This window comes from Oryx dammah, unplaced genomic scaffold (assembly GCF_014754425.2).
Source record: "Oryx dammah isolate SB20612 unplaced genomic scaffold, SCBI_Odam_1.1 HiC_scaffold_29, whole genome shotgun sequence".
In the NCBI taxonomy this organism is placed as follows: Eukaryota; Metazoa; Chordata; class Mammalia; order Artiodactyla; family Bovidae; genus Oryx; species Oryx dammah.
Window position 1 is genome coordinate 29,724,257 of NW_024070213.1, and position 12,873 is coordinate 29,737,129.

Sequence of the window (12,873 nt, forward strand, 5' to 3'; positions counted from 1 at the left end):
GAATCAATATTCAAATGGCTGAATTCCTCTTCCTCACTTCCTGCTTGCCTCTAGTTTTAGTTGGCAAGACCACAAAGTTAGCAAAATTCTCCCTGTTTATTTATTCCAAAGGCAACATTTAAATTTATTCTTTGCTATAATGAGGCTTACTGGAGGGATTGAGAAAGAATGCTGGCTACTGACTCCCAATAGCAGGATTGCTTAATCAGTTATCCTGGTCGATTTTAATTGAAAAACTTTGCCAACTTACTGTGGTAAAATAAGGGAGCTTCACATAGTGTTATGTCTACAGAATTGTGATCTACTGTGAAATAAAAACATTGTTTAACAAACTGCATGGAAATTAAAACTGGATGTGTATTAACTTTTTTTTTTAAATATACTTTAAAAATCAACTTTGACAGATCAGAATCAAGGAACTTTTTCAAAATGGACACTTCATCCAAAGAAAATATCCGGTTATTCAGCAAAAATTCCATGCAACCTATTGGGAGGCTTTCTTTTAAAACAGAATATCCCTCCTCAGAGGAGAAACAACCCTGCTGTTGTCAAGTAAAGGTAACAAGCAATTAAGTGATTAACAACCATAAGTGGTTAACTGAAGAGTGTCAGAGAATTTGATGGAATCCATGCTCTTAGCTCTCGATCCAGATATTTTCTACACATTGTAACTACAAGTGAGAATTTTTTTCCATTTAAAAGAATAATCTTAATTTATGGTTGCCAAGGGCAAGGATGGTGGGAGGGATAATCACAGAGTTTGAAATGAACATGTACACATTGCTATACTTAAAATGGATAATCAACAAGGACCTACTCTATAGCACATGGAACTCTGCTCAGTGTTATATGGCAACCTGGTTGGGAAGGACGTTTGGGAGAGAATACATACATGGCCAATTCCCTTTGCACTCTACCTGAAACTATCACAACATTGTTAATCAGCTATACCCCAATACAAACTACAAAGTTTAAAATGAAAAGTAAAAAGTGATCTTAGATGCAATTTATGAAAATCACATTTTGCCAGACAGTGAAAGCAATCTTTGCTTGACCATGCAGGTTAAATTTCTAATTACTTTTCTGGCTCACTTGAATGTCCCTCCTAAACAGAAAGAAGAGAGGTAAAAGAAATTATTATTTATTAAATATCTACCATGGATCAGTTACTGTGCTATGCACAGTTGCAACATTTAATCTACAAAACATCCATTTTATTCCTGTTCTATAAACAAAAATTTTGACTTTCCTACCCACATGGTAAGGGACAGAATCCCCTTTTAAATGGAATTCAGTGTGACTCCAAGTTCCTGTACCTTCTTCACATCAAACATTTTCAATGCTTTTTCCATATAATCTACCTATGGATACTCCATCACAGACCCAGGTCTAACAAAACACCCAAGCCAGATATCAAACAAATATTTTGTTCACTGAATAAGAATCTGAGTGTTGATTTAACTTTAATATGAACTTAATCACTAGGAATAGTAGTTCTGCTTCTCAGCCCATTACGTTCCCTGCTGGAACACGTACCATCCCTGTGAAATACAGTCATGAGTAATAGACTTGTGACAAGACGTTAAGTGTCTGGTTTATGGTTTTTATTTTCTTACCTTTCAATGCCTCCTTCCTCCTTCTGCTTCCCCAAGCAACAGATCTTCTTTTCAAAGCCAAGATACCTTTAAATATCCTTTAGGAAGGGGAGGAGAAAGGGAAAGAAGAAATTCAATATACATTATAAATGAAAATCTATTACTTCTAAGAAAATTTGAATTGTTAGAACTTCAGATGAGCTTGAGGTGCGAAGAAGACTGTTTGAATGAAATCTTTGATGGCAACAAGCTTGTTCCATGGTTCTTGGTTTGTGTTTGTCTCTTTATCAAATTTCCAGTTTTAGGTCAGGCTGGATTTAGACTAAGTGTGACCTGTCATATTTTCCAGGCGTTCCTGGGTGCCTTGTCTTTTGTCTACTTTGCCAAAGCACTGGCAGAAGGCTATCTGAAGAGCACCATCACTCAGATAGAGAGAAGGTTTGATATCCCTTCTTCACTGGTGGGCATTATTGACGGTAGTTTTGAAATTGGTAGGTATTACAGATACCTGACTTTACTTTTAAGTACAAAGTTTCTAGGCATGACTGAAGGACATCTTCATGGCATACTGTTATCTGCTCAATGTGTAAAATCAGACTCTATGTGTAAAATCTTATTTGGACATAGTTTGCCACGGCCTCGTGCCACAGTGTGTACATAAGTCCTCAGTCATGTCCGACTCTTTCGTGACTCCAGCAACTGTAGCCCACCAGGCTCCTCTGTCCATTGAATTTCCCAGGCAAGAATACTGGAGTGGGTTGCTGTTTCATTCTCCAAGGAATCTACCTGATCCAGGGATCGAACCCAGGTCTCCTGCACTGTGGGTGGATTCTTTACCACAGAGCTACCTGGGAAGCCCTGTGCTACAGTAGAGGCAATTTGTTCTCTCCAAGTAAACAATTAACATCCTGTCCCAGATTTTCTCTATCATATGACTGACACAATTTTCAATCAGAGTGAGATTTTTCAAGGAGAGAGGGTGAAAGGCTGCTGGTATTTTGAGTTAGAAGTACGTGGGGAAACATCTTTACAAAAGTTATATTCTGGAAGCCCTGTGATTCAAAATTTGGAAGAATTCAAAGGAGGTCTTTGAATTATTACAATAAAATTTTTACAATAAAAATGTATTGTGATAATTTAAGAAAAAGTTAAGCCATAGAAGGAGTGTTTCTGCCCAGTGGCCTAGTAACAAGATAAAGGAATTCTATTAATAACAACACTAGAGTAAAGCAGGAAACAAAAATTCTACTCTCTGGGGTCTTTGGTTAGCCACCAACTCTATACTTCCTCTCAGGACTTGAAAAGATCAAGAGATTTTAGTCACTGTTTCAGAAGTTTTTTAAAGAGTGTAATCCCACTTAGTCATCTTCCTAAACTGATAAACTAAGAGTCTTTGATCTTTGGTTGAAATAAAAAAATTAGTAGCCTCTGTGGTCCTTACTGCCTGTTGAAATTCAAGCAACATGCTATAATAATGGCTCCAGGTTCAGCTTCACTTGATCCTTAGAAGAGTGAAGAAATATTTTTCAACTCTTCAACATTACTTTTTTCATTCTGTTGGGTCACAGGCTAGCAAGCCCTGTACATGGCCCAGCTTTTTTTTTTCAAAGTTTTTCTTTTTTCAATTGAAGAATAACTGCTTTACAGTCTTGTGTTGGTTTCTGCTATACATCAGTGTGAATCAGCCACAGGTATATATACGCCCTCTCCCTCTTGAACCTCCCTCCCACCTCTCTCCCCATCTGACCTTTTTAGGTTTTCACAGAGTCCCGGTTTGAGGTCCCTGAGTCATAAAGCAAATTCCCATTGGCTATCTACTTTACATATGGTAATGTATGTTTTCCTGTTACTTTCTCCATGCATCCCACCCTCTCTTTCCTTCCCCCACCTCCCCACCCCCACCATATTCCTAAGTCTCTAACTGAAGACATAGAGCCTGGAGTCAGTGACAGAGACATCAATGGTTTATCTGAGAAGAAGCAATGCCCTGGAGCAACGCCCCAGGAAGAGGGAGCAAGAGGGCAGGCAGGACAGGGTGGTAGTCTTTGCTCCAGGGGAGGAGGGGGGAGCTTACCATTCATAGGGGGAATTCATTTCAGGTTGGCTCATTTGTTTCCCAGGATGAGTAGGAGACACGCCCCCTTATTGCCCCTTTGATAAGCTGTTCTGTGGAGATGTTCTGATCTGAAGTTAGAACAATCAGTAGCTGGAAGGTCAAGTATATAGGAAGGTAAAGTATATAGAAAGGTCATGTGAGTAGGGTGTAACTGAAGCACGCCATGGTTGGACAGGTACAGAGAGCAAGAGGAGTTATCTTGGGTGGCCTGATCATACAAGTTCATACTATGTATTTCAGTTCTTACCCTAAATAACTTGAGAAGGAAATGGCCACCCACTCCAATGTTCTTGTCTGGAAAATCCCATGGACAGAGAAGATTGTTGGGCTACAGTCCACGGAGTTGCAAAGAGTTGGACATGACTTAGTGACTGAGCATGCACTCTAAATAATGCAATAAGAATGAAGAGAGTATAAAGGTAATCTTTTACCTTCAGGCTTTTGCTTCCCAAATCCATCTTTTATCACCTTATCAGAAAAAATGTCTTGGATCAGTGCTAGTCAAACATTAATATTCATGTGAATGACTAGACAATTTTGTTAAAATGCATAGACTGATTCTGTAGGAAGGGAAGTAAGGTCCTGCATATTCAACAAGCTTCAATACAATGTTAATGCTCTTCATCAATGGGCTGTAATCTGTGTAACAATTTTATAAAACATCTGATCATATCACTCCCTTGTGTAAACTCCTTAGATCAGTGGTTCCCCATCTTTTTGGTACCAGGGACCAGTTTCATGGAAGACAATTTTTCCATGAATGGCATGGGCAGGGGTAGGGGGATGGTTTTGAGATGATCACATTGTGATAAGTGCATTACATTTATTGTTCACTTTATACCTATTAATATTATATTGTGATATATAATGAAATTATTATATAACTCACCATAATGCAGAATCAGTGAGCCCTGGGCTTGTTTCCCTGAGCTCAGGCAGTAATGTGAGCGATGGGGAGCTTCCTGTAAATATAGATGAAGCTTCACTCACTTGTTCAGTGCTCACCTCCTGCTGTGTCCCCCGCTCCTAATAGGCCACAGACTAGTACTAGTCCATGGCTCTGGGGTTTATGGGACCCCTGCCTTAGATAGGTCTGGTTAGTAGATGTATTCTTTGATGCCTGCCCTACCTTCAACCCCAAATAGAATGAAAAACCATGGAGAGAACTTCTCTGGTGATCCAGTGGTTAAGAATCTACCTGCAAATGCAGGGGATGTGGGTTCGATCCTTGCTCAAGGAAGATTTCACATGCCATGGGGCAACTGAGCCTGCAAGCCACAACTGCTAAAGCCTGCATGCCCTAGAGTTCACGCCCCACAATAAGAGAAGCTACCACAATGAGAAGCCTGTGCCCTGCAACTAGACACTAGCTCCTGCTTGCTGCAACTAGAGAAAGCTGGCACACAGTAATGAAGACCCAGCACAGCCAAAAATAAATAATTTTTGCTTACAAAAAAGGCCATGGAGAGTTAAGGTAAAGGTAACGCTGCATCAAGAGAAGAAACAAGTACAAAGAGGAAACTGATGCAGATCAAAAGAATAAATTAGATTTACAGAAAGAAGAAGAAATACACAGATATAAAATTATACACGAAATATTTATTTGATTAGTGCTTACTCTAGGTTATAGTATAAAAATATTTTAGAGCTGAAGAAACTTAGAATCTAGTCCGAACTTACTCTTAGATTCCCAGACTCCAGTGCAAATCTTGAGAGAATCTATATTTAATAAAAGGTACTAATGTTACACAGGAAGTGAAAAAGGACCCTGAGTCTAAATTCATATTACTTCCAGGGCATTCTAAGGATAGAAATTTTTTACTGGATTAGATGCAATAAAAGTCCTCTTACTTCCCTTGCAAAACTTTATCCCAAACATCAAGGGATTGCTCTAGTTAATTGCAAGCCCTAGTTTTCCAGAAAAGTGGTTTTCCTGACCATAATTTTAATTCATTCCTTTGTCTCTCTCCACATTCCTTCCTTCCAGTGTTCTGGACCCATTCCTACCCTCTGTCTCTAGCTTTAAATTCTTCAATTATTTTTTGGAGGACAATTTCATTTATCCTCTAATATCAGTTGTCATTATCATCTAATATCCACATACTGGACATTCAGTTTCTTCCCACGTATACTGCTTTCCCCCTAAGGACTCTTTCTCAAACAATGGCCAGGAAAGCAAAATTTTTTCTATATCAAGATCTACTAATATTTCTAGATAGTAATTCTTTGTTACAAATATTTCCCCAGGTGTTTTCTTCTAAATATGTAAAAGCTTTTGCTTTTAAAGGCAGTTTTGGGTTCACAACAAGAATGAGCAGATAGAGATTTCTCATATACCCTCTACTTGCACACACTCATAGCATTTGCCATTATCGACATCCCCCACCAGAGTGGGACATTCATTATAGTTGATGAAATACAATGACAGCTCATTATCATTCAGAGTCCAGAGTTTACATTAAGGTTCACTGTTGGTGTTATGTAGTCTATGGGATGGAAAAAATGTATAATGACATGTATCCACTATTATAGTATCATACAGAGCACTTTCAATGCCCTAAAAATTCTCTGTGCTCTGCCTATCCGTCCATCCCTACCCACTATCCCTTGGTAACTACTGATCTTTTAACTGTCTCCATAGTTTTGCCCATATCAGAATGTTATATATTTGGAAGCATATAGTATGTAGCTTTCTCAGACTGGTGGCTTTCACATGGCAATAAGCATTTAAGGTTCACATGTCTTTTCATATTGGGTAAATAATTTTTTTAGCACTGAATAATAATCCATTTTCTGGATGGACTTTATCTATTCATTTACTAAAGGACTTGATTGCTTCCAAGTTTTGGCAATTATGAATAGAGCTACTATAAACGTGTGCAGATTTTTGTATGGACATAAGTTTTCAATTCTTTGGAAGAAATACATTGGAGCATACTTGCTGGGTCTCATAGGAAGAATATGTTTAATTTTGTAAGACACTGCCAAATTGTCTTCCAAAGTGACTATACCATTTGGAATGAGAGCTTAACAACAAATGAGAGTTCTTGTTACTCCACACCCTCAGCACCATTTAATGTTTTAGATTTTGGCCATTCTAATAGATATGTAGTGGTGTTTCTTTTTCTTTTATTTTTTTGTAGTTTCCTGATGATATGCAAACTTCAATATCTCTTTTCTGTGTTTATTTGCCATCAGTGTATGTTTGGTGATCTGTCAAGGTAGTTAGCCCACATTTTAAACAGGTTGTTTGTGTTCTTATTGTTAGATTTTAAGCGTTCTTTGTGTATTTTGGATAACAGTCCTTTATCTGATATGGCTTTTTAAAATACTTTCTCTTGATATGTGGCTTGTTTTTTAAGTCTCTTAACATTGTCTTTCATAGAACAGAAAATTTAAATTTTAATAAAGTCTAACTTATCATTTTTTTCTTTCATGGGTTGTGCTTTTAGTGTTATTTCTAAAAAGTCATCACCAAACCTAGGGTCTTCCCTGGTGGCTCAGATGATAAAGAATCTGCCTACCATTGCTGGAGACCCAGGCTCAATCCCTGGGACAGGAACATCCCCTAGAAGAGGGAATAGCAACCCATTCTGATATTCTTGCATGGGAAATCTCATGGACACAGGAGCCTTATGAGCTACAGTCCATGGGGTCGCAAAGAGTGGGACACAACTGAGTGGCTAACAGTTAAACCCAGGGTCATCTAGGTTTTCTACGTTATATTCTAGAAGTATTATAGTTTTGCATTTTACATTTAGATCTGTGATCCATTTTGAGTTTATTTTTGTGAAAACTAATGTTTGTGTCTAGATTCAGGAATTTTGTTGGTTTTTTTGCATGTGGATGTCAAGTTCTTCCAGAACCACTTATTGAGAAGACTTATCTTTGCTTTACCGTATTGCCTTTGCTCCCTTCTCAAAGACTGCTGCTGCTGCTGCTGCTGCGTTGATTCAGTTGTGTCCGACTCTGTGCGACCCCATAGATGGCAGCCCACCAGGCTCCCCCGTCCCTGGGATTCTCCAGGCAAGAACATTGGAATGGGTTGCCATTTCCTTCTCCAATGCATGAAAGTGAAGAGTGAAACTGAAGTCGCTCAGTCGTGTCCGACTCTTAGTGACCCCATGGACTGCAGCCTACCAGGCTCCTCTGCCCATGGGATTTCCCAGGCAAGAGTACTGGAATGGGGTGCCATTCCTTCTCTCAAAGACTAGTTAACTATAATTCATGTAGGTCTTTGCTGGGCTGTCTATTATGTTCTATGTATCTGTCTTTTCTTTCACCAATGTCACACTGACTTCATTACTATGGTTTTATAGCATGTCTTGAAATTGGGTGGTGTCTGTCCAGCATTTTGTTCTTCAATATTTTGTTGACTGTTCTAGGTATTTTAATTCTGGCTGCCTAGGTATTTTAATTCTCCATGTAAACTTTAGAATCAGTTTGTCACTATCCACAAATAACTTTCTGTGGTTTTGATTGAGATTGCGTTGAATACATAGATCAAATAGAAAAGAACTGATGTCTTGAAAATAATGAGTCTTCCTACCTGTGGATGTGGGATATAATCTCTCTCCATGTAGTGAGTTAGTTGATTTCTTTAGTCAGAGTTTTATACTTCTCTTCATGTAGATCTTGTATGCATTTTATTAAATTTATACTTATTTTAGGAGGTGCTAATGTAAATGCACTGGTCATAGCAAACACCCTCTTCCAACAACACAAGAGAAGACTCTACACATGGACATCACCAGATGGTCAACACCGAAATCAGATTGATTATATTCTTTGCAGCCAAAGATGGAGAAGCTCTATACAGTCAACAAAAATAAGACCAGGAGCTGACTGTGGCTCAGATCATGAACTCCTTATTGCCAAATTCAGACTGAAAATGAAGAAAGTAGGGAAAACCACTAGACCATTCAGGTATGACCTAGATCAAGTTCCTTATGATCATACAGTGGAAGTAAGAAATAGATTTAAGGGACTAGATCTGATAGATAGAGTGCCTGATGAACTATGGACGGAGGTTCATGACATTGTACAGGACACAGGGATCAAGACCATCCCCCAAAAGCAAAATGGCTGTCTGGGGAGGCCTTACAAATAACTGTGAAAAGAAGAGAAGCAAAAAGCAAAGAGAAAAGGAAAGATATAAGCATCTGAATGCAGAGTTCCAAAGAATAGCAAGAAGAGATAAGAAAGCCTTCCTCAGTGATCAATGCAAAGAAATAAAGGAAAACAACAGAATGGGAAAGACTAGAGATCTCTTCAACAAATTAGAGATACCAAGGGAACATTTCATGCAAAGATGGGCTCAATAAAGGACAGAAATGGTAGGGACCTAACAGAAGCAGAAGATATTAAGAAGAGGTGGCAGAAATACACAGAAGAACTATACAAAAAAGATCTTCACGACCAAGATAATAACGATGGTGTGATCACTCACCTAGAGCCAGACATCCTGGAAAGTGAAGTCAAGTGGACCTTAGAAAGAAAGCATCGCTACACACAAAGCTAGTGGAGGTGATGGAATTCCAGTTGAGCTATTTCAAATCCTGAAAGATGATGCTGTGAAAGTGTTGCACTCAATATGCCGGCAAATTTGGAAAACTCAGCAGTGGCCACAGGACTGGAAAAGGTCAATTTTCATTCCAATCCCAAAGAAAGGCAATGCCAAAGAATACTCAAACTACCACACAATTGCACTCATCTCACATGCTAGTAAAGTAATGCTCAAAATTCTCCAAGCCAGGCTTCAGCAATATGTGAACCATGAACTTCCAGATGTTCCAGCTGGTTTTAGAAAAGGCAGAGAAACCAGAGATCAAATTGCCAACATCCTCTGGATCATCAAAAAAGCAAGCGGGTTCCAGAAAAACATCTATTTCTGCTTTATTGACTATGCCAAAACCTTTGACTGTGTGGATCACCACAAACTGTGGAAAATTCTGAAAGAGATGGGAATACCAGACCACCTGAACTGCCTCTTGAGAAATCTGTATGCAGGTCAGGAAGAAACAGTGAGAACTGGACATGGAACAACTGACTGGTTCCAAATTGGAAAAGGAGTATGTCAAGGCTGTATATTGTCACCCTGCTTATTTAACTTATATACAGAGTACATCATGAGAAATGCTGGGCTGGAAGAAACACAAGCTAGAATAAAGATTGCCGGGAGAAATATCAATAACCTCAGATATGCAAATGACACCACCCTTATGGCAGAAAGTGAAGAGGAACTAAAGAGCCTTTTGCTGAAAGTGAAAGTGGAGAGTGAAAAAGTTGGCTTAAAGCTCAACGTTCAGAAAACTAAGATCATGGCATCTGGTCCCATTACTTCATGGGAAATAGATGGAGAAACAGTGGAAACAGTGTCAGACTTTATTTTGGGGGGCTCCAAAATCACTGCAGATGGTGACTGCAGCCATGAAATTAAAAGACGTTTACTCCTTGGAAGGAAAGTTATGACCAACCTAGACAGCATATTAAAAAGCAGAGACATTACTTTGTTCACAAAGATCCGTCTAGTCAAGGCTATGGTTTTTCCAGTGGTCATGTATGAATGCGAGAATTGGACTGCGAAGAAAGCTGAGTGCCGAAGAATTGATGCTTTTGAACTGTGGTGTTGGAGAAGACTCTTGAGAGTCCCTTGGACTGCGAGGAGACCCAACCAGTCCATTCTGAAGGAGATCAGCCCTGGGATTTCTTTGGAAAGAATGATGCTAAAGCTGAAAGTCCAGTACTTTGGCCACCTCATGGGAAGAGTTCTCATTGGAAAAGACTCTGATGCTGGGAGGGATTGGGGGCAGGAGGACAAGGGGAAGATAGAGGATGAGATGGCTGGATGGCATCACGGACTCGATGGACGTGAGTCTGAGTGAATTCTGGAAGTTGGTGATGGACAGGGAGGCCTGGCATGCTGCGATTCATGGGGTCGCAAAGATTCGAACACAACTGAGCGACTGAACTGAACTGAATTTAAATGATATGTTTTTAAACTCCAATTGTTCACTGCTGGCATACTAGAAAATGATTGACATTTGTTTATTAACTTTGTATCTTACAACACTTCTATAGTCACATATTAGTTACAGGAGTTTTTTTGTTAATTCTTTCAGACTTTCTACAAAGATGATCATGTCCTATGAGAAGAAAGACAGTTTTATATCTTCTTTTCAAATCTGTATACCTTTACTTCCTTTTGTTGTTCTATTGCATTTAGTTGGACTCCTCGTGAAATATTGAAAAGCAATTTTAAGAGGACACATGCTGGCCTTGTGCCTGATCTTAGTGGAAAAGCTTTGATTTTCTTACCATTAATTATGATATTAGCTATGCTTTTTGGTAGTTTTTTAAAAAATCAACTTGAGGACATTCCTATATATTTCAAGTTCATGTAGCTTTTATATATATATATATTATGATTAGTTGTAGAATTTTGCCAAATGTGTTTTCTGCACATATTGATATGAGCATGTGATTTTTCTTCTTTAACCTGTTGATGTGATGGATTACATTAATTGAATTTCTATTGCTGAAACAGCCCTGAATACCTGGGATAAGTCCTGCTTGTTCTTAATGTATAATTATTTTATATATTGTTGGATTTGATTTGCTATTATGTTGTTGACAATTTTTGCTCCTATGTTCAGGAGACATTTTAATTTGTTTTCTTTTCTTGTAATGCCTTTTCTGGTGTTGGAATTAGGGCAGTGTTACCCTCAAAGAACTAGGAGGTATTGCCTCTCTATCTTCTGAAAGAGGTTGTAGAGAATTAGTATAATTTCTTCATTAATTGTTTGGAAAAGTTCACAGTGAATCTATCTGGATATTGTACTTTCTGTATTAGTATAATATTAACTATTGGTTCAATTTTTTAATAGATATAGGTGTATTCAGATTATCTATTTCTTTCTATGTGAGTTTTGGTAGATTGTATCTTTCGATTTGAAATCTTCCTTCTCATCCTTTGTATCACTGTTATTAATCATTTTATTTCACTTATATATAAGAAAACATGCATACATAAGAATATATCACTGAAAACAGTTTTGATATTATTTTGAACTGTTATCTGCTGGACTTATTACAAATAAGAAAAATAAAAGTTTTACATTTATCTTCACTTATCTCTTTTTCTCTTTAGTTACTAAATCGTGTCCGACTCTTGTAACCCCATGGACTGTAGCCCACCAGGCTCCTCTGTCCATGGGATCCTCCAGGCAAGAATACTGGAGTGGCTGCCATTTTCTTCTCCAGGGGTTCTTCCTGACCCAGGAATCAAACCCAGGACCCCTGCATTGCAGGCAGATTCTTTACCAACTGAGCTATGAGGGGAGCCCATCTTTACTTATGTCTTCTCTGAAGCTCATCCTTTCTTTATCTGAGGTCTGAGTTTCTGAACTTTATTATTCTTTTTTCTCTAAAGAACTTCTTTTAACATTTCATTCAAGGCAGGTCTACTAGAACAATTTCCTCAGAATTTGTCTGATATAGTATTTTCTCTTTGCTTCTGAAGGATAACTGCAGGGTACAGAACTTTAGGTTGGTGGATTTTTTTCTCTCAAGACTTTGAAATTCTTTCTATACGCCTTTCTTGTTTGCATGGTTTTTCAGGAGAAATAAGATATAATTATTTTCCTCCCCTATAGGTAAGGTTGGATTTTTCTAAGAATTCATTTCATATTTGATTTTCTATAGTTTGAAAATGACATATCTGGGTTTTTTTTGTTTGTTTGTTTGTTTTTGGCATTTATCCTGCTCATTGTTCTCATAGCTTTCTAGATCTATGGTTTGGTGTCTGACATTAATTTGATAGAAATTCCTAGTCATTACTTTTAAAAATATTTCTTCTATTCTTTAGTCTCTTTCTTCTCTTTCTAGAATTCCCATTACCTGTATGTTACATCTTTTATAGTTCCACATCCTTGGATATTCTGGAATTGGTTTTCAGTCTTTTGCCCTTCACTTTTCAGTTTTGGTGTTTTCTATCGATATATCTTCAAGTCAGAAATTATTTCCTCAACTGTGTCCAACAAGCCAATCAAAGGCATTCTTTACTTCTGTTACTGTGTTTCTGTTCTCTAAAATTTTTCTTTATGGATCTTTCTCAGAATTTACATCTCTCTGATTTACATTGCCCGTTTGTTCTTGCATGCT

The 12,873-nt window shown here is 38.1% G+C and overlaps 1 protein-coding gene across 2 annotated transcripts in view; it reads left to right on the forward strand.

Annotated features, from left to right (window-relative positions):
- The first annotated feature begins 237 nt into the window (after positions 1 to 237).
- Positions 238 to 12,873, forward strand: part of SLCO1C1 (solute carrier organic anion transporter family member 1C1) — a 69,619-nt gene continuing 56,983 nt past the window's right edge. For both annotated transcript variants that reach the window (XM_040235299.1, XM_040235300.1), the window contains exons 1-2: positions 238 to 558; positions 1,945 to 2,086. In XM_040235299.1, coding sequence (XP_040091233.1) covers positions 337 to 558; positions 1,945 to 2,086 — 364 coding nt within the window. In that variant the 5' untranslated portion in view covers positions 238 to 336. The remainder of the gene's footprint in view (positions 559 to 1,944; positions 2,087 to 12,873) is intronic.